Below are 27,917 nucleotides of genomic sequence, written 5' to 3' on the forward strand. Positions count from 1 at the left end.
AACTCAGACATACATACTGATGTTTAGAGAAAGTGGCCAGGCCAGCATAGAACCTGGAAGTGATGTCACCAGTTTCAGTTTGCATATGGATCCAGAAGTCAGAATAAGAACCAGTGGGCTGGTGTTACAACAAGGCAGATTTAGGGCAGGCTTAAGAAAGAAATGTCTGACAGAGTGGCCGAACAGTGGATTGAATGGCTTTAAAAAGAGCTCATTCCTTTATTCATGCAGTGCATCCGTGGTCCCAGATTTGTGCCAGTCATTGTGTTAGAGGCACTGGCGACCCACACAAGTAGACAAGGCCCTGTCCCCCACGGAGTGTTCACTCTATTGATAGAGAACTCAGCAAAACAACGACAAAGGCAATTTCAGCTCCTACTAAATGCCATCAAGGGGGAAAGGCAGGCCATGATCATGATTGCCTGGGAGACAAGGGAGGGCGCTTTAGACCCAGTGGTCCTTCAAGACCAGCTGCTCTAGGGAGGTAGCCTTTGAACTTTGAAGGTTGAAAAGGAACCAGAATTCAAAACTCTATAATAGAGTTCCCAGACAGAAGGGAAATACACTGGGGCAGGTGGTGGACTTGGTGTGTTCGAGGAACAGAAGGGTCCAGGGAGGCCAGAAGAGAGTGAGGGGCAGAGTGGCATAAGAGGACATTGAAGAAAACAGTTCCCCGATTTTGGATTCTGGGAGTAGTGTCGCCAGCCATTAAGTACCTGTCTTAGGGGATATGACCCTCTCCCTCCAGAAGGTTAAGACGAGGACACAGGATGGGTTTGGTCTGAGAGCCTTTTGGGTGAAGCAATTCGTGTCTGCCTTCTGACAGCTTTTGTAGCATCGTCAGAGTTTTCAAAGGTTATTATCATTCCTTCCTCTTCAAAGTGTCCATAGAGATAACCGGAGCTCTGGCAGGACCCAAACAAACTTATTTTGTTTTTGTAGGAAGGGGGAAAAGTGGGTCAGGCTGTTTTTGGCATTTCAGGCATGGAGTCCTGGTTCTATTGCAGGCCTTGGTCTCCATGGAAATGAAAAATAGTGTTTGTCATGCCTGTGCCTGGATTGAATTCCAAACTCTGGCTGAACAGAAGCTGCAGGAGAGCCAGGGAGTGGGGGAGTAGGATGGATGGAGGCTCCAGCCATTGTGATCAGGGCTCTCTCTCCACGCATCACCTCCCTGGACCGAGAACACCAGTAGAAGGGTAATTGAAGGTCTGCTTTTCTCTGCTTGGCCAAAGACTTTCCATGAACCTGGCCCTTATGTTAATAGGTCAATTAATAAATTCATCAACAACTGAAGTCCCTGCTGGGACTTTCCCCCACAACAAGTAGTTCCCTCCAGGCTTAAGTAGGTTTCTAATGAGATACATCTAGGTATCAAATGTTTTGCAAATGTTTCTGAATGGGTTCTGCTATCTTTATTTCCTTTGTAAAATTTACCCCCCCCCCAAAAAAAAAACCATTTTTTTTTTTTAACTTTCCATAGTTACTTGAGCAAGATAGGAAAGGAAGATTGGGTAAGTGAAGCTTGTTGGCTATAGGAAGTGACCTGAATTATCTATACAATATCTACAGAGATGAGGACTCATGAGAGGCAGAGGGCAGAGAGAGGGCAGGGCCTGGGCCAGTGTGTGGATAACCAGTGGCCAGTTAGTGAGTCTGGAGAATTGTCAGTCTTCCATTTGTCAGTTTCCTCTGCCTGTGATCTGATGTGGCAACAGCCTGTAGTTCTACCTTTTGGGTTCTGAATTTCAAACAGAACCTGTCCCTGAACACCCTGTATACTTCACCTAAAGGCCCAACCTGGAAAGCCCTCAGGGAATTTCAGCAGGTTACCCAAACAGAGGACAGGGAACGAGATGTTCATCTTTGTCAAAATCTTGCTCTTGAAGCAGTTGAGGGAGGCCCATTCTGGTTCGGGCTCTGCTGCTGGCATTTTGTGAACTGTGATAGGGAGAAAGGCAGTGTCCTGGGGGCCCTCTCCTTTCCTGCCCCTTGCTGAAATGCAGCGTGCTGCCACAACCAGCCAAAGCATGGCATGCTGGGCCAGGCCGAGACTCCGCTGTAGCATAAGTTGGGAAGAGAACCTCTGCACCATTAAAAACAACAACAACAGGGCGCCTGGGTGGCTCAGTCGGTTAAGCGTCCGACTTCAGCTCAGGTCACGATCTCACGGTCCGTGAATTCGAGACCCGTGTCGGGCTCTGGGCTGATGGCTCAGAGCCTGGAGCCTGCTTCCGATTCTGTGTCTCCCTCTCTCTCTGCCCCTCCCCCGTTCATGCTCTGTCTCTCTCTGTCTCAAAAATAAATAAACGTTAAAAAAAAAAATGTTAAAAACAACAACAACAATGACAACCCTCCCCGCCTCCCCAAAACCCACAAAAAACAACCACAGCAACAGCAAAAAAGCTTCTGTCTCCTAGGTGCTGCCTGGCCTTTGTTTTCAACCAGGTAATCACAGTTGGACACAAAAGTTGGCTTTCTTCCTTAAAGAAGGAACCAGACCTAATGGTAGAGTTGTCACCAGGTTTAGATTCCAAGTAATAGGTCCACAGAGGGTGGGTTTCATACACGGTCACAGGGAGCTCCTCTTAAGAGAAACCGTAGTACATTTCTCATTCTTTCAAACTTCCTCTCCATCCAGTATCTTAAAAAGTGGAAGGGTTGGGGAGACACTGAGACTTGCACTGTTGAGCCCCCTGCGCTGAGCGTTGGGATGTCCAGCTCCCTGTTATCCCCCTGGTGGGCAGTCGTGGCACCTCTCTGGGCCTGTGCTTCCCATCCGTCAGTGAGAGGACCGGACAGGGTGAGACTTTCCACCTCTTGCTCTGCACCTGTCATCTCTTGGGGACCCGAGGCTGGCTTTATCTTCATGGGTACAGGGGACCAAGGTCGGCAACTCCGGAACATCATAACAAGGAGTGAAGCAGGCCTGGGGCCTGGGGCCTGGGAAGATTTTTTTTTTTCCTCAATGACTTGGTGTTTTGCTCTCTTAAGGAGGAGGATCCAAGGGGAATTGGGGTCTCCACTGGGATTTGTGATTCTGGTCATAGTCCCCTGTCTATAAAGTCCCTGTTGGACCCCGCCCTTTCCATCTAGTATGCTGTGGTTTTAAGAGGGTACAGAGACATTGTCAAGTGGCAAGCTGGAGTATAGAGAGGAATTGGGGAAAAAAGCCAGCTTCAGGGAGCCCTACTAAACTGAATTAGGAAACCAGTTTAGGTGGAGAGACCTCACAGAGGCGTTTGCAGGCAGCGTGTAAATTTCAGGCAAATGCTACCCAAATATACCTGTGGGCTTTGTGCTATGGGGAGATTCAAAGTGGAGCTGGCTAATTCACATGGATGTTTGCAGTGCTGATAGAAGGAACTGAGGAGAGTTACTGACAAAACCTCACAATTGGCATGGCGATGGGAGGCACAGAATTGGATGACAGAATGGTCGTCTGCTAGGCATTAGGGACCGCCAGAGATCAGAATCTGTTTTAACTAGATGCTGCTAAAGGCAGGGAGGGATTCGATGTTTGTCATATGGTTGTGGGCATGGACTCTAATGATAATTGTCAGGCTCCCACACCAAACGAAGGTGACACATCCCATCGAGTGCCGAGTCATGGCCTTACTGTGAGAACTATATCTCTGAGCCAACTCCTCATCAGCTCTCGATTCTCCATTGCCAGTTTCTATGACAGACTCAACTAATTTTCTGTTCCAGCGAGTTGGTGACATGGTAGACTCTGAATGGGCGGTTCACTCAAGGAGTCGTAAGAGTTTCTGTCATCTGGGACAGATCGGTCACTTATCCTTTGATGAATCCTTGGGAGTCCTCTCAAATTTTAGAGTGCAATATCTACTATGGTGCTTGTTCAGGATGCAGATTCCTAACACCACCTCCTGGAAATTGTCATTTATTGCGTGGGGGTGGGATTGGGATTCTGCACTTCAAGGATCCTGCACATCCTGGTGGATGTGGTCCCCGGAAGTCCTGCTTGGGAGCATTTGAAGCACGTCCATATAATCCTCTGAGGAAAGAGGGCAAGGGTAATTATTCCACATTTTACAAAGAGGAACAAAAGCCTTCTTCTTCTTCTTTTTGTAAAATGTTTATTTATTTTGATGGGTGCCTGGGTGGCTCAGTCTGTTAAGCGTCCGACTTCAGCTCAGGGCATGATCTCATGGTCCGTGAGTTCGAGCCCTGTGTCGGGCTCTGGGCCGACAGCTCAGAGCCTGGAACCTGCTTCAGATCCTGTGTCTCCTCTCTCTACCCCTCCCCTGTTTGCACTCTGTCTGTCTGTCTCTCTCTCTCTCTCTCTCTCTCAAAAATAAACATAAAATGTTTATTTATTTTGAGAGAGAGCATGAGTGGGGGAGGGGCAGAGAGACCGAGGGAGGGAGGGAGGGAGGGAGAGAGAGAGAGAGAGAGAGAGAGAGAGAGAGAGAGAAAGAATCCCAAGCAGCCTCCAGACTCAGCCCAGAACCTGACGGGGGCTCCATCTCATGACTGAGAGATCACAACCTGAGCCGGATTTCGAGAGTCAGACGCTTAACTGACGGAGCCACCCAGGCACCCCAGAACAAAAGTTTTCTGAACAATAATAGAAGCTCCGTAGTATTTATTGAGCATTTGTTATGTATCAGGCCCTGCACTAAATATTTCACTCATGTTATTTCATTCGACATAGCAGTCCTATGAGATACGCATTAACACCTCTCATTTGTCTAAGCAGAAAAATGAGACTCAGAGACCGATGTCACCCAGCAAGTGGCAGAGCTGGGACTCAAGCCTGAGCCTGCTGACACAACTCTACAGGCCGGCAATTAATCCTGACATAACGGCCCAAGCAGGCCCTCAGCAAACAAATGTTTCATTTGAAACTGGCTTTCTGAATTTCTAATTAAATGTTCTTCCTGTTAGTTTGGGGGTGCCCTGGAATGTATCAGGGAGTCAGAAAAATTACCAGTGTCCTGGCACCGAAACTATCATGGCCGAACCATTTGATCATGGCGGTCATGGCGGGGCTGGGCTTGGGGGAAGGGATGATGTGAAACATGAAGTGTCCAGGTGTGCGGAGGGTGAGTGGGGATCTGGGAATGAGCCAGGCCAGTGGAACGTGTTAGCGTGTAGGAAAGGGACTGCTGCCATCCCAGCAGCTTAGGTGGTGTTCCTCATTCAGGTTCACTTGTTTGCCTTCCGTGTAATCATTTCTGCCACAGAGATTACAAGACACATGCCTGTCGCTCCGCACCCAGGAGCGACATGAGGTATTAGACTTAAGGAAGCACTCACTGTTTGTTAGCAGGGTAACCAGGAGAGGAATGAAAAAGTGTTGTTGGAGATCTTTAAAAAAGGAGAGATGGGAAGTGAGTGAATGAGGTCTGCCCCCCCCCCCCTGCAGTGAGTGGGTTGAAAGTGGCTGGTGGGGGTCTCAGTGGACCTATTACTGGGGAGAGTTGATAGTCTGAGGAGTCTCATGTGCGTCAGCTTAAGCATGTTACGCTTCAGTAACACATTGCAATGCTCTGTGTATCCCCAGCTGTTCTAGGTCTCCACACCTTTGTTTATACAGGGTTTTTGTTTTGTTTTGTTTTGCTTGGGCACATTCTCTTCCATCCTACTGCCATGCCTTCACCTGGCTGACTCTGACACGTTATTTAGGACCCAGCTCACGTCTCGAGTGCTGAATTCTCAAGGAAGCAGTCTGCGTAAGATTCCTGGACTCTTCCCTGTCTTGCCACTCATTGCTTATGTTGGAAGGAGCAGAACACGTGTCTGGCTCTTCCCGACTATAATAATGTCCCAAGCACAGGGATCCTTTGTCACTCACCATTGTGGACTTGAATGCCGCATGCTCGGAGTGTGTGTGTGTGTGTGGAGCAGAAGATCCAGGTCTGAAAGCGTATCACTCTGGCAGCCATGCAGCCTCCGTGTTTCTTAGATTTCTTATGTGTGGATATGTGCAAAGTTCTGGAAGGAGGCCATGGTCCAGTAGCTCCTACAATACCAGTCTTCCTTTCCTTTAGGTAGTAAATCCAAGGTCCCTTTTAGCTTTAAATCCCCAAGGTTTTGAAATAGAAAGTAATACTATTATTAATAATGGTGGCAGGATTGGATTAACGGCCCATTGTAGAGTTCGCTGGAAAGACAACAATAGTGTAGGGTTATGAGATGCAGAGGAATTGGGTTTTATTTGCTCAGCAGGACATCCAAATCTATAGGATAAGGGGATACCTTTGAAGAGTGTTAGGTATGCATGTAGCAAATCAAATAGCGATTTTGGTGAGTTAGAATCCCAGCTGTCTTCTTGTATAGTGAAGGATTAGAGTGGAATGGGGAATGGAATAGGGAGTAGTTGGGCTTAGTCTTGAGGGGTCAATGTTGGGAGGGCGCCTGGAGGGGGAAATGGTATTTTCAGCATGAGAGAGACTGAAAAGATAGGGAAAGGCAAGAACGTGGCACAAGGATCTGTAAGGAGTCCTGGATGGCTGAGGCAAAGGGTCCCCTGGGAAGAGTTGCAAAGATGGAACTTTCAGAGGTAGCTTGAAGTACGATCATTGAGGAGCTTCTCTGCCATAGTTTGAAGTTCAGATTTCATTCTAAGGAGGTCGGGCACCATAGAGGACTTCAAGCAAGGGAGAAGATGGTCAAAATGACAAAATCACTTTTTTTAGAAAGTTCATTGTAACAGCAAAATAGGGAATGGATTAAAAACTGCAGGCAGGAAGCTGATCCCTTCTTTCTTTCCATCTACCCAACCACCCCATCCATCCTTCTATCTATTCACCCAGCAAATGTTACCGAGTGCTTGGTTCCAAGAATAGGCTCTATCATCAGATAGGCCTGCATGTCAAATCCTCTCTTGCCACTTACCTGTCTGTGTGACTTTGGGCAAATTACTAAATCTGTCAGTAATTGAGTTTTCTCACCTGAAAAGAGGAAGAATGATACTCTCCACCAACACTTCATAGGTTGGCTGGGAAATAAAATAAACTAGTGCTTCATCACTGCTTGGTACCATGCCAGGAACTCATAAACATTCATAAACTTTTAGCTATTTCTGTTAAGTTTATTTATTTTAAGAGAGAAAGACAGCAGAAGTCGGGGAGGGGCAGAGAGAGAGGGAGAGAGAGAGAGAACCCCAAGCAGGCTCTGCACTGTCATCAGGGAGCCTGGTGTGGGGCTCGAACTCAGGAACTTTGAGATCATGACCTGGGCTGAAATCAAGAGTCGGACGCTTACCCAACTGAGCCACCCAGGCGCCCCAACTTTTAGCTATTTTCATTAACAGGTTGGAGGTACCTGTTTGGGAGGTGTCATGATCCTGGGGATTGTTAAAGCCATGGAGATTGTGAAAACCTTCACTAGGTTGATACGTAATTCAGCAGACATCCCCGGAGCACACACTACTTATAAGGTGTCACATGAAACCACGTGGGAGGTGCAGAGGTGGGTGCCCCCAAGAGTGTGTGTACCAGGCAGAATATATTAAATGCTCTAGTCAGTTCATTAGTGGAGATTTTATTTTATTTTTTAAATTTTTTTAATGTTTATTTTTGAGAGAAAGAGAGAGAGAGAGAGAGAGAGAGAGAGAGAGAGAGAGAGAGAGCACATGAGCAGGGGAGGGGCAAAGAGAGAGGAAGACCCAGAAACCGAAGCAGGCTTCAGGCTCTGAGCTGTCAGCACAGAGCCCGGCGCGGGGCTCGAACTCACGAACCGTGAGATCATGACCTGAACTGAAGTTGGACGCTTAACTGACTGAGCCATCCAGGTGTCTCAGTGGTGGAGATTTTAAAAAGATTTGTGGGGAAGGTGAGGTTTGAGATGGCTCTTAAAAGCTGAATAGGACTCCAGTAGATAGATAGATACAGGGCGGGAAGAGCCCTTCACGTACAAGTAGTGGTAGGTATGGAAGCCTGGAGACAGGAGGAAGCGAGTGCGTATTAACACCAGTGGAAGATACATGGGACTAAGATACGGAAACCCTCAAAGACTGTATAAGGAGAGATAAAGTATTGGAATACAGGCAAGTGTCAACATCATTTTCGGGAGAGAACTTTGACTTCCATTCTGAGGATTTGAGACTTTAAGATGCATGCCTGTTGGGGGGGGGGGGCGTGGTGGGCAGAAAGATAGTATCAGGCTTGTACTTAGAAAGATTGATGACAAGGGCACCTGGGTGACTCCGTTGGTTAAGTGTCCGACTTTGGCTCAGGTCATGATCTCCCTTGTTGGGCTCTGTGCTGACAGCTTGAACCTGGAGCCTGCTTCAGATTCTGTCTCTCCCTCTCTTTCTGCCCTTGCCCTGCTTGCACTCTGTCCCTGTCTCTTTTTCTCAAAAATAAATAATTTAAATTAATTAGTTAATTAATTTAAAAAAATAGATCGAATGACAGAGATGGGAATGAGTACGAGACAGGGAAAGGAGATGAAAGAGACCACTTAAACGACTAGTGGAAGCATCTAGGCAAGAGACCCTGGGTGGGGGAGGGGAGGGAAGGAAGGATGGGTTAAGAAGCTTTCCGCAGATAGAATCGATGTGAGCCGGTGACTCACTTTTTGCGGAGTGACACAGAAGACCTGGATTTGCAGGCTGGGAGACGAGGAATGGTAATGCCGCTGACGTGGGGTGGTAGTGGGAGGAGTTTCGGGAGGAAGGATGGTGAGCTCGGTTCTCAGTCTGAACTGAGACCTCTCTTTGGAGGGGTTGTCCACTCGGCCGCAGACTGTTGAGCTGAAGGGGGCAAGTGCGATCGGAGCCAGAAACAGACAGGGGAGTGAGTCTTCTGCTGCAAGGTACAGTTGAAGTTATGCAGGAGATGGTTCGGGCCGTGGGGAAGGACCAGACTTCAGGCGGAGTCAGCAAGAGAGAAACCAGCGTTTGAGGCCAGAAGAGGAATAGAAAGAGTTGTGTGGCATCAGGGAGTGGAGAAGAGCGCTTCAGGAACAACACGGATCATCAGTGGCCTTCAAAGCACAGAGACTAACACGACAAATGACAGGATAAGCTTACGGATGTGTTGAAAGTAGGAATTTAGGTATCCGTTGGGTGGCACGTGTCAGTCAGGTCAGCTGATATGGGGCCACTCAGTGGTTGAGGGAATCTCATGGGCATTTTGATCACTGAGTGGGAGATTCATGTGGTTTTGGGTAGTTGGAGTGAGTTTCCTCCAGGTTAGAATTTTGTGCCCAGCCCTTGCTGAATGAAGCCCTCCTCAACAGCCTGTTACCAGTGGGGATGGAGAGTTTGGAGAAGGATAAGGAGACCTCCTTTCCATTCTCGCACCTGGACTCGCCATGTGTCAAGATGTCCCTGATTGAAGGGAAAGACAGGAGCCGAGCTGTCGTGACTGAGATGGACGTGTGCTAGGCGTCGTCCACACTCTGGTATGTCTGTGAGCAAACTAGTTGAGGTTAGGGGTAGAGTTCCTGACCGTTCTTCCAGCAAAGTAATCCTAGAAGACAGTTTAATCCTTGGAGTACTTGGCTGTGGGTTGAAGTTGGCCTGAGTGAGAGGCAGCTACCCCAGGACGATGAGCACCCGAGTTTACCCTTCAGGAGCTTTCAGAGGCTTCCCCCCAGAGACCATATCCCGAGAATCTCCTCACCACCATTCCAAGACTCTGCTTTTCCAAGTGAAGAAAAGGAACATAGTTTCCCCTCTCCTCGATGTGCAGTAGTGAATGAGTTGGGGGGGGTGCGGTGGTCAGAGGATAAAATGGCAGAGTAAGAAGTTGAAGAAATACTTCTTCTTTTTTGAATTTATCTTAGAATGAGAGAGGGAGAGGGGCAGAGGGAAAAAGAGAGAAGCTTAAGCAGGCTCCACACTGAGCCTGCAGCCTGATGTGGGGCTTGAGCCCACGACCCTGGGATCATGACCTGAGCCAAAATCAAGAGTCAGACGCTCAACCGACTGAGCCATCCAGGTGCTCCAAGAGCTCCTTTTTCAAAATCACAGTTATCGTTAGTTTTGTAAGCAATATCTATCTGAATTCTGTTTTAGGGGGAAGCAAAACATTGGGTCTTAACGTGTCTCCATACGTCCTCTGGTCACATTTGTCTTCCTTTTCTCTGTCTGGCCTCCTTTTTTTCTTCTCTCCATCAGTTTCCTTCAAAAGTTAGAGCATTGCACTCACCCCCTGCTGCCCTCCTTCCCCACTTGCTGGTTTGGGCTTTGGGCTTCCTTCCTTCTCTGCTGAGGATCCCCAGGTGCAAGGTTCTGCTGAGAGGGGCATGGTTTTCATTGCAAATGGGTCCGATGGGGCGTCTGAGGTCACAGCTGGATCTTCATGCAAATGACGGTGTTCCCTACCCTGCGTGCCACTCACTTAGGGAAGGCTGGGATGGAGGGGCCCTCACAGCCTCAGATCTGGGCTGTCCCTGAAGCCTGACCCTGCTCTCTGACCGGAGTGGGTGAGGGGGCCCTCGGCTTCTCATCCCCCCACCCTTGTGCTTCTTTGCCTTTGCAGTTTCGTCCATGCTTCCCTTCCCATTCCCCCTGTCTCTTTCCCACTTAACCATGTCCTTTTCCATGTTTGTCCTTCCATTCTCTCAGGGCAAAGCAAACACTTGGTAGAACTTAACTTCATTTCCCCTCCCCTCTTTCTTTACGCCTATCCTGTTCCATCAAGAGCACAAGCTAAGTGTCCAGTAGTAAATAATTACAGCCTGTAAGCCTTGGCGTGAGTGGATTTGGTACTGTGGGATGTATACGGTGCCTGTTGGAGACGAATTTGGGTGGAGGGGACAATGGAATGTGAGAACTTCTGCTGTGTTCATCTTTCCCCTGGGCAGGGGAAGCAGAGAGTAACATGGCTTACAAGGAAATACTGTGCTGTGCTTGAGTTGCAAGTCAGAAGACCTTAAAAATAGGGATTATGGCACTTGCCGTTAGGAATGCCTTAAGAAATAATGCCTTAGTGAAATAATATGCATGTGACTGCTTTGAAAGTAGGATTATTCTTAACTATTTTTATGGGCACATATCTGCAAAACAAAATGTCGGAACTAGTTATGCAGTGTGCATAAAAGGAGCTCGTGCTATTGGATGATCTGTAATGAGCCTTTCAGCTCTTAAATTCTGTTTTCCCTAGACAGTTCTTGGCATGTAATAGGGGCTCGAACGATATTTGGATGGATGGACAGACAGATGGTCGGATGGATGGATGAATATCTAAATGTCTAACTGCCCTACTTGCCCCTTCTATGTCATTTCACATTGCTTCCATTTCACATCGGCACCACCGCCCCCTCCTGGCCAGCAGCAGTATTACGGTGCAGTGAGTTCATAGCTGGGCCCTTTTCTCCCTGTTTCTCCCCAGCCCCTGACCCTGGCTCCCTGAGCTGGCTCCTTGGGACCCGTCTTTGGTCTTCAATCACTGACTGCCTGTCTTTCCTCCTCCTCCCCCCCTTTCCACCCCACTCCCTCTCTCCATCTGCCCCTGCAGCACTGCCAGTAACTCAAACCGCAGCACGCCGGCCTGCTCCCCCATCCTCCGGAAACGGTCTCGCTCGCCAACCCCGCAGAGCCCGGACGGAGACACCATGGTGGAGAAGGGCTCAGACCACTCCTCGGACAAATCCCCGTCCACGCCGGAGCAGGGCGTCCAGCGCAGCTGCTCCTCGCAGTCCGGCCGGAGTGGCGGCAAAAATTCCAAGGTGAGTCGGGCGCTGCCGGGACTCTGTACTTGCTCGTCAGCTGGCTGCGGGGAAGCCAGTGTTGGGGGTCAGCGAGGTAGACAACCCCTTCCTCGAGGGCCCTTGTGTCAGTGAGGCGAGGGTAGGACAGGCGGGGGAGACCCTAGTTTATCTTCTCAGCGGAGCACTCAGAGTGTCCCAAGCGCTAGTTAAATGGTTCCACGGTGACTGTTGTCTCCCTTTGGGGTAGGGAGCCTCACGTGCCTCGAGATTTGGAGAAAGGGTGCTCTGGGGACCAGGAGGGGGTCATCCGTTTAGTCCTGCTTCCTTTTTTCAAATTCGGGGTAGAGGGGAGCATTATCTGGGAGGAGCATAGTGCCGGGAAGAGAGAGTCCTCAGGGAAGAGAGGGGTTTTTAACCTCCGCCCTGGCTATCACTCTGCCTCACCTTTGGTAATAACCCACTTGGTACTCATTTGGCCAGGAGGACGGTGACAGGGCCTCTCCATCCCCTGCAAGTGTCAGTGCCACCTGCCGAGGGCCTGGGCCTTTGCCTAAGGAAAGGCATAAAATGAGCCCCAGGGGGGCCCGGACTACTTATGGGTCCCCAGAGATTTTCTTGTCCCCTCCTCAGTCCTTTGGGAAGCAGGAGGTGGTCTTTGCCTAGATGCTCCTTCAGAAAGCTTCTCTTTACTGCTGGACTCCTAGGCCCCGGGGAGGGGAAGGGGCCCCTGGGAGGCACGGGAGCTGGCTTCCCACCTGATTTGTCTTTTGATTTTCTTGTTCTTCCTCTTCTTCCCCACCATTTCCCAAATACCTCCTTTGCATGCATGGTCTTAGTCTCACAAGCGCCTCTCAAAAGTAAGCCATCTTTTGTCTCTGTCTTTGGTCTCCCCTCCGGTGTTGAATTGTCTGTAGCGCTCCGCACCCCTCCCTCTACCCCCGCCCACTCTGGCCCATGTCTTGCTTGGTCCCTTTCCCAGAAGGGCCGGCCCCACTGCCCCCTGGCAGGCTGGCTTGAAGTTACAGAGGGACCATTCCTGTTGCACCCAAAGTCGGAGAACAGACCCGCCCCCCATCCTCCCCTGTCTCTGCCTGCTCCCCAAATACTGCCTTGGGTTGGGAATCTGTTCCCTCCTTACATGGAGCCATCTAGAAGCAGAGTCCTGCCGGGGCTTAGTTTCATTGCTCTGGGGGAAGGGAAGCCCCATCCAGCTGGGCTTTGGGTCCTGATATACCCGCTTACACCTGCTTTAGTGGGTGAGACCAGAGTCCCCGGACGAGATGATAGAGGGTCACAGATTCCCATAGGTGAGTTCCCCGGTGTGGGAAAGTGACCTCAGGAGCTCTACCTGGCACCTTCTTCCCTCTGCCTGCCCACTGACAGCTGCTCAGCCTGGGCATCCCTCACGGCTTCCACCCACTGCCCAGCCCGGGGGCTTGTGGTATTCTTAGGATCCTGAAGTGTGATCAGATTGGAGCTATTCTTCCAGAAGGGCGTGGTACCAGGATCTGGAGGTCGATGGACATCGATAGTAGCCCCTGCCAGGCCCTGTAGAAATGCGACGAGGTCAGGGGGCAGTTCCAGAGTCTGCCCTGGCCCCCAGGATCTCAGAGGTCCGAAGAGAACTTGGAGGGAGTCCAGCGTGAGCAGTAGGTATTTTAGAACGGCAGGGCTCAGGAAATAACCCCCACAGGGGAAAAGGAGGTGGGATGTCGCCTGGAGAAGAAAAAGACAGGGATGACTTAATAATAGTCTTGAGCCTCTGTAAGTGTCTTGGGGAGGAGGAGGGCGAACAGCTGTTCTCATTCCTGAGGGAAGAGCAAGAGACACGGGGCTGAGCCCAGAGTCTGTGACCCTTCAGGCTCAAAGCACATCTTGGCTCTGAAGACTTCACATGGTGGTTGCTCGCGGTGGGTGGGGAAGGAGGAGCTCTACCTGTGGGGAGTGAGGAGTGCTCCGTGGGGTCAGCACCCGCTCCCAGCCCCTCACAGCTCTGGCTGGCGAGAGGACACGTGTCGCTAGACCCCAGGCATCGGGTTATGCCGTCTCTCTCTCTGGCTTGTGTCTGAGCGGAAGCTGCGGGCTTCGTCTCCTCTCACCCCTATGCCAGCAGGGCGCTCGGTGAGCACGTTACTGATGGCTGTCAGCCACCACCCACAGAGCAGCCTCTCTTAGTCGGGTGCTGGGTTGAGGCGAGTAGTCCGTAAGGAGGATTTTTTAAAAATCTCCTAAATGGTAGGTCTTCCTCGGGAAACGAGTAACGGGCCCGTGCCTGCCCCCCAGCAGCCTACAGGCTAGGAAGGGAAATAAGAAACCTTAAGAAACGTGCCTAGATTGTCCGGAAGCCAGACCTGACTCGTAGAGGCTCGTGTGTAGTTGGGGATGTTACACGTCAGAGGCTGGAGGACTCATAAATGAGTGGGGTGACGGGCGTGTTTCATGGAACTGGTCTGCTGAGCCAGGCTGGGACTCTGAGAGTCAGAATGAGGCGTTGTGAAGGGATCAAGAGCTGAATTCAAAGTTAGCCTTGGTCCCCCTCTCATGAGCTGAAGAGGGAGGTGCTGGGAAAGGGGGGGGGGGTGTCTAGGTTTTCTTTCCCTTTGATGGGCTTCGGTGAGGCAGACACATAGTCCTCGAGTCCCTGGTTTGGGTGGATGCCTCCCCTCGGCCCCATTCTCCCACCAGTCACAGCTGTCACCACTGCCACCACCATCCTCCAAACGCCATTAGAACAGGACTGACTTGTGGGTGACGGGGGTGCCTTGCCAGCTCAGCGGGAAATGGTGGCAGCTGAGGTCGGTCTGGGAAACGAGTGTGTGTGAGGGACACACAGACTTCAGGAATTAGGTGCTACACAGGTCAGGGGCCTGGAGCGGAAAGCGAGGGAGAGCTGCAGAGGTGAGGTGAGGAGAGGTGGAGAGCATGCTCCTGTGGTTAGGATACCCCCTCCCCCGGTTGGAACGTGGTCTCAGGTTGACCAGACGTATCCGTGGCAAAGGGCTCTGGTCGCCAGAGCTATTGTTGCTATTACGGCCACCAGGCCACCTCCCCCCGTCTCCCATCCATCTTCTAGAGGAGATGACCTCGTATATTTTCCAGGCTGCCTGGAAAGTACTTCCACTTCTCCCTGGAGCCAGGCATGGGCGGTGTCTGCCTTGCCTTCTCAGGGCCTCCATTTCCTCGTATTAATATGGAGGGGACAGACCAGGTGATCCGTAAGGCCCCTCTCCTGTGAGTGTGTAACTGTACTGCTGAGGCTGACCCTTCTGGGTGCAGCCCCGCCCAGAGCAGCGAGCGAGAAGATGTCAAGGCGTCCTTTCCTTCCTCTTCCCCAGACCCCTGGAGTTTGTGCGGCCACCCAGCTTCTGCTCTGTAGTACTGGCTTGCGGCCACTAGGGGGAGCCAGCGGCCGTTCCCCCACTCCCGCCAGCTCCTGCTCTAGGACAGCCTCTGCGATGACCCCAGTAGGGGAGTCCTCCTGCGTTGGGTGTGCTCTGTCACCCGGCCTGTGGCTTCGCTGCAGCTTTTCCCCTTGACCTTTCTCCTTGTTTTCCAACCCTAATTTTTGTGGTTTTTTTCTTTCCAGTATGACAGACTTAACCTGATCAAAGTAAGAAGTCTCTTTTATTTCGTACCTCCTATAAGTAGAGCTCCTCTCTTCCCCTCCTCTGGCCCCCCAGCCCCCACCTTCCCGACCCCAGGAGCCTTTGCACTGGGGAGATGTCTCTAGGGAAGGTGGGTCTGTTTCCAGAGGCCTCGTATTCCTTTAGTGCTTGTTCTTTAGACCCCTTCTAGGAGGCAGTGGAACTGTCCTCTGCTCAGTTCCCTGTCCTGGGCAGCTCTGAGTACTTTTCCTGACTCCCCCCCTCCCCTTTTAGCCGAATCCATTCATAACCTGTCAGAGAAGCCTTGACCCCCACCCCCTAGTTCTGTTTTTTCCATGCCTCTGGCCCTCTCTGCGAAGGAGGGGCATTTTAGAGAAGCTGCAATAGCAGACACCCTAACTTGTGTCCCTGGACGCCTCTGCTCTTCCTCCCTCCTCCCTTCCCAGGTCCGTGGCCCCTCTGGTTTCCCTGCCCCCATGAGCTGGGGACTCAGCCCTGGGAGAGTGAAGCCAGAGGATGAAATTTGCCTCCAGGAAGTTGGTCAGAGTTGAGGGACTCGTGCCCGCAGTGGGTATTCCTAGGAGCTACTATGGGTTTGACAGGGGGGTGGGGTGCGGGGCATTTTTCTTAGCGGTGACAGATGAGAAGCTGCCTGGAGATGGCTGATGAGGGTAGAGTGTCATGCTGAGGGACAGGACAGAAGCCCTCGCTCTGGCTGGTTCATTTCACACGTTTCAGTACTTGGGAACACAAATAGTTATCCCCTCCCCCCCTTTATGAACGAGCAAATATTACACAAAAGTATCACACAGAAATGGGACACCGGTTCCCTGGTTGAGGCTCTTTGTCACTCTGAACGGATTCCAAAGGGACATCTATCTATGTGGCAGTACAGGAATACCTAAGGCAGGAGTGGGAACAGCACGTAAGAGTAATCATGAAGGATCTTGGGTCCCCCGCACCCAGCCCGATTTCATTCCTGCTGTCCCCTTTTCTCCCAGGGTCTAACACGAAGGTCAGGACAGTGGGGTGGTGGGTGACGGAGTGTTCTCTCAGCTGTGAAGCAGGTATCTGAGGGCCCGGCTTCGGTTTGGTGAAATGCCATGCCCTGTGATCTCAGAGACAGGACCCAGGAATGAAGACCTCACAAGGTACAAGTAAGGTCAGACACAGCCTCTTTGCCCCATCCACTCACCTCCAGAAATGGGTGGCTCTCGCCAAATGTTTACAGGCTCATGTTCAGATCGAGGTCCAGGATTCCCACGGGGCAACAGCTCCCTCAACAGTGAAATAGTTGGTTTTAAATATTCAGATTTGGCCCCTTGACCTGCTAAGACCTCTGGAATAGAGGAGAAGGTAAGGCCGTGGTTCGAGTGTGTGGCTTCCAGATGGGCCATAGTGATAGCCTTTGTTGGGAAATGACTACAGAGAGCATCTAGAGAGTTCTGGTGGAACGGGGGAGCTGGTGGGGGGGGGGTTGGTCACATGACCACCCTCCTCCCAGCCAGACCTGCTCCCGGTGGACATTCTGAGACAGTGGCTGCCCTTTTCCTCCCCTTATGAGTCGGGGGCCCCTTCAACGAGGTGGGAGGGCAAAAGTTGCCACTTGTGCCCAGGATCCACACCTGTGTGTACAGTTGTTGACCAGCAGTTTCCCTGATGCAGTGATTCTTGGCTGGAATTACATCCTTGACAAGTTTTTTACAACCTGAAATACCCCATCCCCAATCTAAAACCATTGGATCAGCACCTCACGGTTTTGGGGCCCAGGCAGGTATGCGTGCGTGTTCCTGTCCACCTGTCTAGCTTTCAGGTGGGATTAGAGACTGGAGGTAGACAAAGCACAATGTTAGCCATCCCTCTTGCTCTAAAGAACTTTCGGTGGCCATGAAAACGAGTAACCTTTGCCCAGGGCAGGAAATGAACCAGCTCCTGAAGTCTGGAGCTGGGACGGAGTCTTGATTTTGTTGGGAACCGAGTTACAGCAGCACAGAGTGGGGAGGGACAACCAGCAATCATGTACTTCAACTCTCTTCTCAGCGCAGAACCTCCCCAGGACCCCTTTGCCACCTGGGTCATCAGCCAGCTATTGAGCAGAAGGAGGAATTCACGCCTCTGCTCGCCGAGAGCGTAGTCGGAGGAAGTTTCCAGGCAGCCCCTTTTCTTCCTTTACCCGAAGGTCCCATCTTGCCTTCCACAGAGGGGCTGTCTTGGAGCGGAAGGCTGGGTTGGTCTCTCTCTGCACTTTGCTTCTGGTCAGGGCCCATTTGGGGACTGGGTCTCGGATGCCTGCAGCGCACCCCTCACCCCCATCAGAAAACCTCGTGATGGGGCTCCGACTCCCTTCCAGCTGAGCTCTGGCTGGTGCTGCCGCTGCCTGCCGCCCCGACCTCGGTGAGGTTTCCAGCATGGACTGCTCCCTGGGCCTCCTTTCTGGAGCTGTCTTGAGAAAGGAGGACCCCTCTCGAGCAGCCACATGGGAAGCATCCGGCTGCATTTGGATTCCTCCTCCCTGCCCGCCCTCTGCTGTCTGTGTAACCTTCCCTCTGGAGCCAGGAATACCCTGGCCATTGCCACCATCTCTTCCCAGACTAATTGTGTTTTCTCTTATTTTGTCCTTTCAGAAAAGCCAGAGTTGGTATAATGTAAGTATCCCTGTTTCTCTTCTCGTCCGGGCACGTGGGAAGCGGGTGGTGGACGGAGGTGGTTGGGGAACGGAGAGGTGGCGAGGAGAGGTTTGGCCGCCCCGTGGGCTTGAGCAAGCTCAGGGGCCCCTGACCAGCCCCCTCCCTGAAACACCAGATAGACTGGTTTTCCTGTGCAGGAGGACAGGACTGCTGGTGAGGGAGGATTTGATTCAGAGACACCTGGGAAGGATGGCCCTCCCCTAGACTCCTGGACGGGGCTCTTCCAGCCCCAGTGGAGGGGCCCAGCTGGGGGAGGCATCCAGAGACCAGACAGAATTCTGGGACTCGGACAGCCCCGGGGCCTGAACTCAGGGGCAAGGTTTCCTTCCTTCAGCCGAGACATTTTGGGGGCAGTGCAGCCAGAAAACTTTCCCCTGTTAAGTAGAGAGGCTGTCCCATCTAGGAGAATTTGACTTCTGCCTCAAGGCACACCTCAGTAGTCCCGAGGGGCATCTTCCTTCTAGAAGACGCCCACTGCTCCTGGGTCTGTGATGGAGGCGTAGCCTGAGGTCGTCCACGGTGGTAGCTCAGCCAGCTGCTGCAGACCCAGAAACTGTTTTGTGGGGTAAACAGTCCCTTCCAAGACCCCAACCCCCATCGCATAGACTGGGCTGCAGCAGTTTGAACTTTTTCCCCCGGAGAGCAGCCGGTTGAATTCTCTCAGCTGGCCCCTGCCACCAAATTGTACTCTGCCCTCTGGAACTGCATAGTGGAGAGCCTGGCCTCAGGTCAGCTGTCTTTCCTGCTCCGAGTCTGCTGTTCCCCACACTCGAGTCTGATTGATCATGCAGGTACCACCTTCCCCAGCATCGGGCCGGGCCTCAGCAGGCTTCGGGGGGGGGGGGCAGCAAGTGTGGGAGAAGGTGGCCATGAGTGACAGAGCTTGTGGACACGGGGGTGGGGGTGGGAGTGGGGAGGCTTGGGTTTCACGTAGGGACTTGGGTCAGGATCGCTTGTGTGTACGTGCGGGCTGTGTTCCCACAGGGCTCAGTGACTCCCCCAGGTCAGGTACCTCTTGCTGCTCCGTGGGGAGCTAGCCTGGCACAGACAAGGCAGAGGTTGGGGGACCTCGCTGACTGAGGCGGCCTGTGTCAGGGAAAAGCCGGACTGTCCCCTCTCATTCCCCAGCCCTTCCCTGTGGACCCACCCCGGCGCTGCTTAGAGCTCTTCTGTGAGGGAGGAGGGTGGGGGCCGCTTTCCTGCGAGCTGTGCAGGGGCTCCAGCGCCCCTTGCCTGACGAAACCTCCGCCCCAAAAAGTCGCATCCCCGAAAGGAACGGGAAGCAGGTGGCTGCAGACGTGCCAGACCGTCGAAACTTCCAAATCTGGACACGCGAGTCCCCGTCTTGGTTGCCGGCCCCCACCCTCGCCTCTTCTCTCTCTGTCCCTCTCGCTCTCATGCTCTTTCAGTCAGGCTTCTCTGTTCCACCTCACTTTTCCTCGCCTTGGCTCTTCCATCTGGCTCCTCCTCCCTCTCCCCTCTGACTCCCATTCTCTGGCCGGCTCTCCCTTCCTGTCTGCCACCGGCAGGTTCCCCACACTCTCCCCTCGGCGCCTCCCCCGGCCCCGCACATCACTGCTGGCGGCTGAGGGAAGGACGGAAGTGGACGCTGCCTCTCGCAGGCCAGCTGGAAAGGCCAGCCACCGCGTGAGGCCCAGAACTCAGGCGTTCCGGCGACAGATAAGTGGGAGATGGTAGAGGAGCCGGGCCGCCAGAGCCCTGCTTCCTGACCGATGCCCTGCGGCTGGAGACCCTCGCTGACCGCACGTCTCCCTCTAAAACGGGCCTCCACTCCATCTCGTCTCCCGGGCCTTCCTGGGACTCACAGATGGCCCGTGTCTCCTCCGGCCTCCACCCCTCACCCCGCATGAATCCCAGAAACATGATCTATCGACTCTCCCCTTGGCACAAGTCATTAGCTCACAGAGGCCAAGTGCACAGGGGGACTCTTTGCGGAGCAGCATTTAGCGTTCCTCCTGATGACCGCTCTCCTGGACGCGTGCTTCCCCTCTGGGGCTTCTTCCAGACCCCACGAGGCCCCTCCAGAAATGTTTTCCTGTGGCTCCCCTTTCCTCTCCCCCCTGATCCAGCATTGCCAGGCAGATGCGGTTCCTTGTCTGCCTTCCTCCCCGGCTTCCTCTGTGGAGGTCTGACACGGGGCAGGGACAGGCCCCAGAATGGGATGATGTGTCAGAAGGACAGAGAAGGGCTAGGTGGACGCTGGGAGGACGAGGCAGAGCCGAGCAAAGGCTCGGACGCAGAGAGGTGACGAGGGACCTCCAGCCGGCCCGAGCCAGAGGTGTGGGGCGCTGTATCTAGGTGACCTTTCCACTTTGCCTTCGTGTGTTTTTACATCAGGAGGGAGATCAGCGGCTAGCATAGTGGGTAGAGCCCTGGAAAGGCTGGCTTCAGATAACCTGGGGTGAAAACCCTGCTTTCCTTCTGAGGCCGAGGCTGGTGCCTGGCCCACTTCTGGGTGTCTGTGGGGGAAGCCAGATGCTGCCTGTTCCACACAGCAGGTGTCATCCCCTGCCCCCCCTCCCCCCACCCCGTCTCTGCCCGCTCTGATGGTACCAGTGTGCTCATTATCTGTAGCACGGACTTGAGCGTGACCGTTCCCGAGTCACCGTTGCCCTGCCTCCATCAGGAGGAAGGCACCACCTGGGTGTTTCCCCAGAGCCACCTGGATCGATGCACACAGGTGTGGGGTGCCCTCATACCCCCAGTGCCTGCGTCCTTGGGTGGCTGGACACCCCCCTGCTGTGCGCCACGCATGTGCCTGTGCTCTCGCGTGCAGAGGCCCCATCAGGAAACTTCAGTTCAAACCGCTCCCCTCCTCTGCACTGCCCCCTGATAGTCCATTCATGGTTTTCCAGAAGACACCTACTGTGTTGCCCCATCCCCCCTGCTTATCTCTACTGACAACTCTCTTTGTAATCTGTCCCCTGACACTCGTGGTGGCGGCTGATGTGCCATCATTGACGGGATGGGCAAAGGCTCTGTAATCCCAGCTCTGGGGACAGTCACAAGTGTCCTGGTCAGATTCAGGAGTGGGGGGGGGGGGTGGCGGTCATCGCAGAGCTGCTGACCACCGAGAGAACATCTCAGGTTGTCGGAGTAGCTTGGGTGTGCAGCTCCCCGCCCACTCCCGGCTCCCTCCTTACCTGCCTCCCTTCCGCATTTTACTATCTAGCCAGGGAAGAGCGGTCATCATGATGGCAGACCAACCGGGCCTAAAGAGTGGGCCCATGGCAAGAGGTGGCTAGGCCCTGACACACGTGGAAAGGCTGAGGTGTGAGGGCTTCTGGTCTCTAGCCAGGGATATGACATGAAGGTCAAGAGTGGGATATGAAGGCAGTGCAATCCACAACTGCCCTAAGGCCCTCCCAGGCCTGTTTATATCTACGCTTCTTCCCCTCAACCCTTCCCCCTCTACTTACTTGACCATACCAGCTTTATTCACCAAGGCCCCCAGCCTGGGAGGCACAGCCCCTGGCAGACCTGAACCAGAGGGATGAGCAGAAACAGGGCTTTAGTTTCTGGAGGGAGCCAAGGGCAGAGTTGGGGGTGGAAGGGGTGTGGTCTGCCCCCCAAAAGATGGCACCTGCTGGGTACAGTCGGCTCGCATCTTGGAGGAAGCAGTCACAGCTCTCCTGTCCGGTGCCTCGCGTGGGCACAGGTACCGTCCTCTTCTGCGTCACCCCTTTCGTGGGGGGTCAGTCGTCATGGCAACCCAGGGAAGGAGCTTGTCTGAGGTCAGAGGTCAGGAGCCTAGACCCTGGTGGCTGGGAGAGACTCAGTGCCCAAGTTGCCCCATGCCCCTGGTCGGGGATGCTGGCTTTTTGGTGGCCAGGAAAGCGATCGCACCGATCCTACAGAATGACTGACCAAGGAGGCCTGGCAGGCACGAGATTGAGAGCAAGAGAACAAAGCTCTGTGGGCATGAAACGGGGATGTTAGGGGGACAATGTAGAAAATGGAGGGTCTGAGAGACGACCTGCTGACAGCCTCGGCAGCCTGTTCTTTCCAGGTGGGGCCACCTGTCCTTCCTTCAGCTCTGCCCATCTGTCCGCACCTGTTTACCCATGGTCTCCAAGAGTCTTCCTGACCTCTGCCCCCGACCCCCACCCTTCACCTTCTCTAGAATGGTCCCGTCTCTCCTGATGAGAACCCCTCCCAGTCCTACCCCTTCCTTGACTTTCTGCACGATGCTGTCCTGCCCCCATCTCTCTCCTCTCTGTTCATTGCCTCCCCCTGTCTCCTACATCTGGTTTCTCCCTACCTGCACTTGGCTGAAGGGCCGGGATTTCCTTTGAGGGTCTTAATTGAATTCTTCCCAGCTGAGGCCAGGACTCCTCCAAAATCCATCTGTTTTTTTTCCTGGGCTCCTCCACCCCTTCCCTCCCCGTGTCATACCCAGGGAGGGGGTACCACTCGGTCCCAGCTCCCAGTGTTTGCCATAGAGTTAATGTTTAGCTCGGGGTCATTTCCCTCGTCTCAGGCCCAAGCTGCCTGACGTCCTGCCTTGCCCAGCCCAGCCCATTGTCGGGGGTGTAGGAGACGAAGGCTGAGCGCTGAGACTTGTCTCCTAAGAGTTATCTCTTTGGGTGTATCCTGCCTATGCCTCACCCGACCGACCGAGGTCATCCCTTTGTTTGGCCTGCAGCCATAAACAAACGTTTCTGGGCAATTACTGTAAGGATGCAGCTTTCGTGGGTGTAGGTACTGCTTAGATCTTGGGGTCTGGTATGGCCCAGGAGAGAGGCATTCTGGTCACCCTGCAAAATGGAACTACTCGGTTCTCCTGCTACACCGCAGAGGGTAGGGCTGACACACACAGGCCTGAGAGAAGCTCAGGTGTATGGTTTGAAGAGCGTAGACAGGGACTGGGCACCAGGAAGCGATGCACGTATTTCTGGATCTGTGTGGCTGTGCACACAGAAGATGCGACGTAAACAGGAACAGTTCTAGAAGTGTATGAGGAATGCGATCGTTTGGTAAACAGATTTGGAGCAGCAGACATCTGGAACGCGTCATGCTCAGTGCTGTAGAAGATAGAGGGCTGTTTGAGGTTTAGACCCCTCCTGGGGAGGACAGTGCTTTGATGAAGCTACCTGCCTGCGCTTGTGACAGGTGGAGGCCGTGGGGCTGTGTCCGGTGTGCAGATGCTAAAGACAGGGAGATCGGAGTTTGGGAAAGGAGTCAAGCTCTACTTTCTCTAAAACCTTTTAACCGGGAAACCCTGGGCTCCTCAGAGTCAGAATCTTCGGTTTGGGAGTCAAGCATCTCCATCTTTAATGCATTCCTGTAGTCCTTCTAAAGCATGCTCATGTTTGAGTGCCGCTGGCTCTAACCTCGGACACTCCTAGGCCAGAGGGCCCCCCTCCATCATGTGCAGACTTGGGACCCCTGAGGCAGACACAGTGGGCATAGCTGTGGGCGTGGGGCAGGTGCTCCATTTGTTTCAGAGGTCTGACTTTTCCTGGGGTCCCAAGTCAAGTCTTCCCAGTCCCAGGGCTATCTCTTCGCTGCCCCCGCTTCTGCCTGGACCCCTTCCTGGCCCCATTGGCTTCAGCTCCCAAGATCCCAAGGATCTTGATAATCCTTGAGCCAAATTTCTTTGACTCTTTTAAATTAAAATAGGTGAGCCATGTCTCCTTTTGACCCCGGGGTCAGATTCTCTGCTCTTAGCATTGCTACTTGGCCCTCAAGGTCTGAGGAGCTGCCTGGGAATCCTTTTGGCCTTCGGTCCCCCTCCTGCCAGTGCTGGAGGCAGGGCAGGGTCCCCGGAGCTGGTGACGTCAGCTTCTCCAGGCGATCTGCCCGACTTCTCCCTCCCAGCGTATCTACAGTGCGAAGAGTCCAGCTTCCCGACCTCCTGCTGCCCCTGCGCACAGGGTAGTTGGTGGACCGGTGGGTCAGTGAGGGGAGAGTGTGCTCCCAAAGTCCCTGGCCGTTAGAGTCTCCGATTTCAGATTTCACCACAGCAGCAGTGCTCCTGGCACCTCCCCCACCCCCTCCCCCACCAGGAGCCCCGGCCAGCTACTTTCCATTGCAGGAAACATCTGCTGGGGAGGCCAGGCTAGGCCGGGGGGTTACTGGAGGACGTTGGCCAGTACCGTCACCCAGATCCTGTAACTTGAAGCATGTGGAGGGCTCTGGCCCTGCCCGCCCACCCACCCTGCCTCCCTCCTGCCACAGGCGGGCGACTCTAACAAAGAAGTCGTTTGCTGGGCAGCTAAGCAGAGCACGGTCTGGGAGGAAAGGGGTGTGTGTAGGGGTGGGGGTGAGAGCAGGCCTTGTTGCCACAGCCAGTGGTGGCCGCTCTGCCTGGGAGAGGGCCGTGAGTCATAGGGACCGGCGCCCGCCCAGGGAAGAGCTTGCACGGTGAACAGCCCGCCTTATGGGACAGGCCAGACAGAGCTGGGAAGCTGGGAGTTCATTCTCTCCTGGGAGTTTCTGACCAACTATGAGCTGTGTGTGAGTAACCGGCGGGGTGCACCTGTGCACCTGGCTGTGGGGTCATCCTCTTCCTGTGCAGTCTGTCTGTCCTCCAGGAGCCTGCTTGTTCAGAGCCCTCAGCTGGCCCTGTGCACCTGCCGTGTGTCTGCGTCGTCTGGCCCCTGCCTGCCTCTTGAAGTGGCTGTCCACACTGACTAGAGGAGGGGCTTCCCCACATCCCCTCTGGGTCACCCTCAGCCCAACAACCGGCCACACTGTGGGAGCCAAAGTGGGACAAAGCAAAACCTGGCCATGGGAGACTGGCTGGCCAGCCTGTCCCAGGAACCATGCGGACTACACCCTCCCACTCGTGAGGTTCCGTGCTGAGAGCAGAGCTCTAGGAGGGAAAAGGAGGCCGGGCAGGGTCACGAAGGCTCTCTGCCAAGCCACCAGAGGTTGCCCATCTGTGTCCAGCCCAGACAAGACGGACTGTTTTCATCCTGAGGGAATCAGAGCTCACGGAGCGGGGCTCCACTGGGAGGCGGAGCCGTGGGGAGCAATGGAATCTCTGACGGAGTCTGGGGTCCTCTGGAGCCTCCTGCTGGAGCAGGACAGCCAGCCTTTGCAGTGGTACCTGAAGAAGTTTCCAGATACGCCTGCTGGTGCAGAGCTCTGCTTTGGGCACGGATCTGAGGAAATCCCAGCCGTGAGTGTGCCTCCCAACCCCTCCCGGCCTGAGTGACATTCCGCTGGGCCTTTGTAACTCGTCACTTGGCCCCAGATCACCCAAGGGCCCCAGATCTTGATAATCCTTGAGCCAAAGTTCTTTGACGATTTTAAATTAAAATAGGTGAGCCATGGCTCACTCTTGGAGAAGATTGTTTTAAGAGCGGGCTGGGGGGGGGGTGGCGGGGAGCAGAGGGTCAGGTCTCTTGTGTCACAAGGATCTATGGTGGCAGGTCGTCCTACCGTGTATTTACTTAGAGTCTAGGAGGCAAAGGCGGCCGCTGTCCACACCGGCAGCCAGCCGGGAAGAAATCGGAGCATTTATATGCAAGACCAAGTTGAGGAGTCCCTACACCCAAGCCACTTGTTGTAGAACTGGCCGAGGTCAGAGGTCAAGGCGGGATTTGCCCTCCCCCTCCCTACAGCTGCAGCTTTGTTCTGAGGAGAGGGGAGGAGTGGCTCCCTCCCTTTGCCAGAGGTTTGGTGTGGAGATTATGGCCAGACACCGTGCACTGTGCACCTCTGTAAAATGCCCGAGTTCCCAGTGGATGTGAGGGAAATCCGGGTGAGGGAGCACTATGGAAAGCCCATTAGGAAGAGGAACACTTCTGGGCTTCAGGTAACTGGATGCTTGATGCCCGCTTTCACCTGCAGGGGGCTCGGGGCCATCCGGTGGCTGGTCCTCAGGCTGATAACCGGAGTGTGGTAATGAAGACCCGCTTGATCGTTGCATTCATTTAAAAACAATTAATCGTGGTAAGGAACACAAAACGTTCCATCTTAAGTACTTCTCAGTTCAGTAGCATTAAGTGCGTTCGCACTGTGCTGCCACAAATTTCCAGAACTTCTTCCCCTTGAAAAACTGAAACTTTACTACCACACCCCTGGACAAAAAGACCCACTCGTGGGCCTGAAAGGCTAGCGGGGGCCCCAAAGCAGGTGAACATTTCGTCCGCAAGAGAGCGTGCTCTGCTGGAGCATCCTGTCGTTTCCTTCTTGGCACCGAGATCCTGAGGCAACATGGAGCCGTGACAGCGACCAGGGGCTCTGGTTCAGACCACCTTGGTTCGTGCTCTCCTGTCCCGCTTGGTAACCACATACTTTGGACAAGTTGCTTAACCTCTCTGTGCCTCAACTTCCTAGCGTGTAAAATGGGATAATGAAAACAATCTGCGGCCAAATGAAATGACGTATATGAAGGGCTAATAATGACAATGCTTGGTACATGGTAATAACTCCTTCTGTATCAGCTTAACTATAGCTCTAGAAGGGGCGCCTGGGTGGCTCAGTCGGTGAAGCATCTGACTCAGTTTTTGGTTCAAGCCCTGCGCCCGGCCCCACACTGACAGCTGGAGCCTGATGGGGATTCTCTCTTTCCCTCTTTCCCTCTCTCTCTCTCTCTCTCTCTCTCTCTCTCTGCCCCTCCCACACTCATGCATGAGCTTGTGCGTTCTCTCTCTCAAAATAGATGAATACACTTAAAAAAAAAAAAAGAAGGTCAGACATAATTAGGAACTTACTGATGATCAGGTGGTCAAGCAGGGGTTTTCATTGTGCAGGCTCTGTTCTGCAAGGCCAGGCAGCCAGTTAGATTGGATATCTCAGTATCGGTTTGGAGCTATCATATAGGCCAGAGGAGTGTTATATTGGGAGGTCTTTTCTAGCCACAGGAGAGGTTGGCTTCTAGATACTCACTCCCAATGGCCCTGATACTTGGTTCAAACACATGGCAGGTGATTTTTGCAGTTTGGGCTTCTGCAGCATAGCATTGCCTGGGGGGAGGGAGGTAGCACGGCATCCACTGGGAATCTCTTCCAGAAATCCTCCCCAAACTGAAGTCCTGTCATTAAGTCTCCTTCAACTTCCTGTGATATTCCTCTTCCCTCTGGCACAAAAGCCGTTGAGCCACTTAGCTCAGGTAGTCAGCTGCAGGCTTTGAATGTGGTCGGGCCACAGCCTGAGTTTGCTCACAGGCCAGCGAGCTTCACAGAAAGCCAAAAACGAACAGTCTAAGGTGCATTTCATTGCAATTCATTGCACCCAGCTGTATGTCAGTGGATTCCCAGGGAAGTGGCTGAGAGAGTGTAAATGGCCAAGATCTATCTGTCGCCATCATCAGGATAATCTGTGTGCGCCCGTGCACTCCTGGCATAAGTAGGTCAGTGAACCTCCTGGGTGGAGTACACATGTTTCTCTGTCGCAATGCATGGCTCTTCCTGGGTTGTGCACCTGTCGTCTTGTATCATCCTTGGGTACCTTTTTTTTTAAATTTTTCATTTTAATTTTAAGATTGTAAGTTTGGAAAGATCAGGATTCCTGTCTATTCAACTGGCTGATGGAATTTCCATGGAGGATTTTGCTAAGGTAGTTTATGGGTACGAGTCTGCACGGAGGCACCCAAAAAGCTAGGTGGGCACAGGGTCACCTGGGGGCACCAGTGATGGGAGGTGAGCTCAGGACCAGGAATCCAGAAAGCTGCCCCTGACCAGCTGGAGAAACCTTGGGGAGGGGTCTCCTCTCTGGCCTTTGTTTCCTCATCAGTAATGGAAGTGTTGGAGTGGATAGTCTTACAAAGGGTGGGGAGGGAACGAAGGCTGCGTGCCTCTAGTTGCCAGGTGTGCTTTTAAATTCTCTACCTGTGTGCTTACCCTGGTACTAGCTTTACGGGTTTTTTAAAATCTAGTCTTGGTAAAGTGCAGGTCTTCTCCCTGCCCCGTTTTCCTGAGATATAATTGAGATGTCACATTGATATAGTCCTCCATTTTGATTTCTTTTTTTTTCTTGTTGTGAATTTCATACATGGCCAAGTACTTACTGTATTAGTCAT

General features: G+C 53.2%; 1 protein-coding gene across 2 annotated transcripts in view; it reads left to right on the forward strand.

Moving 5' to 3' along the window:
- The window catches only part of GRAMD1B (GRAM domain containing 1B), a 174,076-nt gene that overhangs the window by 115,834 nt on the left and 30,325 nt on the right, over nucleotides 1-27,917 (forward strand). For both annotated transcript variants that reach the window (XM_047070182.1, XM_047070183.1), the window contains exons 3-4: nucleotides 11,439-11,649; nucleotides 17,861-17,881. In XM_047070182.1, coding sequence (XP_046926138.1) covers nucleotides 11,439-11,649; nucleotides 17,861-17,881 — 232 coding nt within the window. The remainder of the gene's footprint in view (nucleotides 1-11,438; nucleotides 11,650-17,860; nucleotides 17,882-27,917) is intronic.

The sequence above is a fragment of the Lynx rufus genome, unplaced genomic scaffold (genome assembly GCF_022079265.1).
Source record: "Lynx rufus isolate CCGP_SWC_20201006 ecotype Redwood Valley unplaced genomic scaffold, mLynRuf1.p SCAF_9, whole genome shotgun sequence".
NCBI lineage: Eukaryota > Metazoa > Chordata > Mammalia > Carnivora > Felidae > Lynx > Lynx rufus.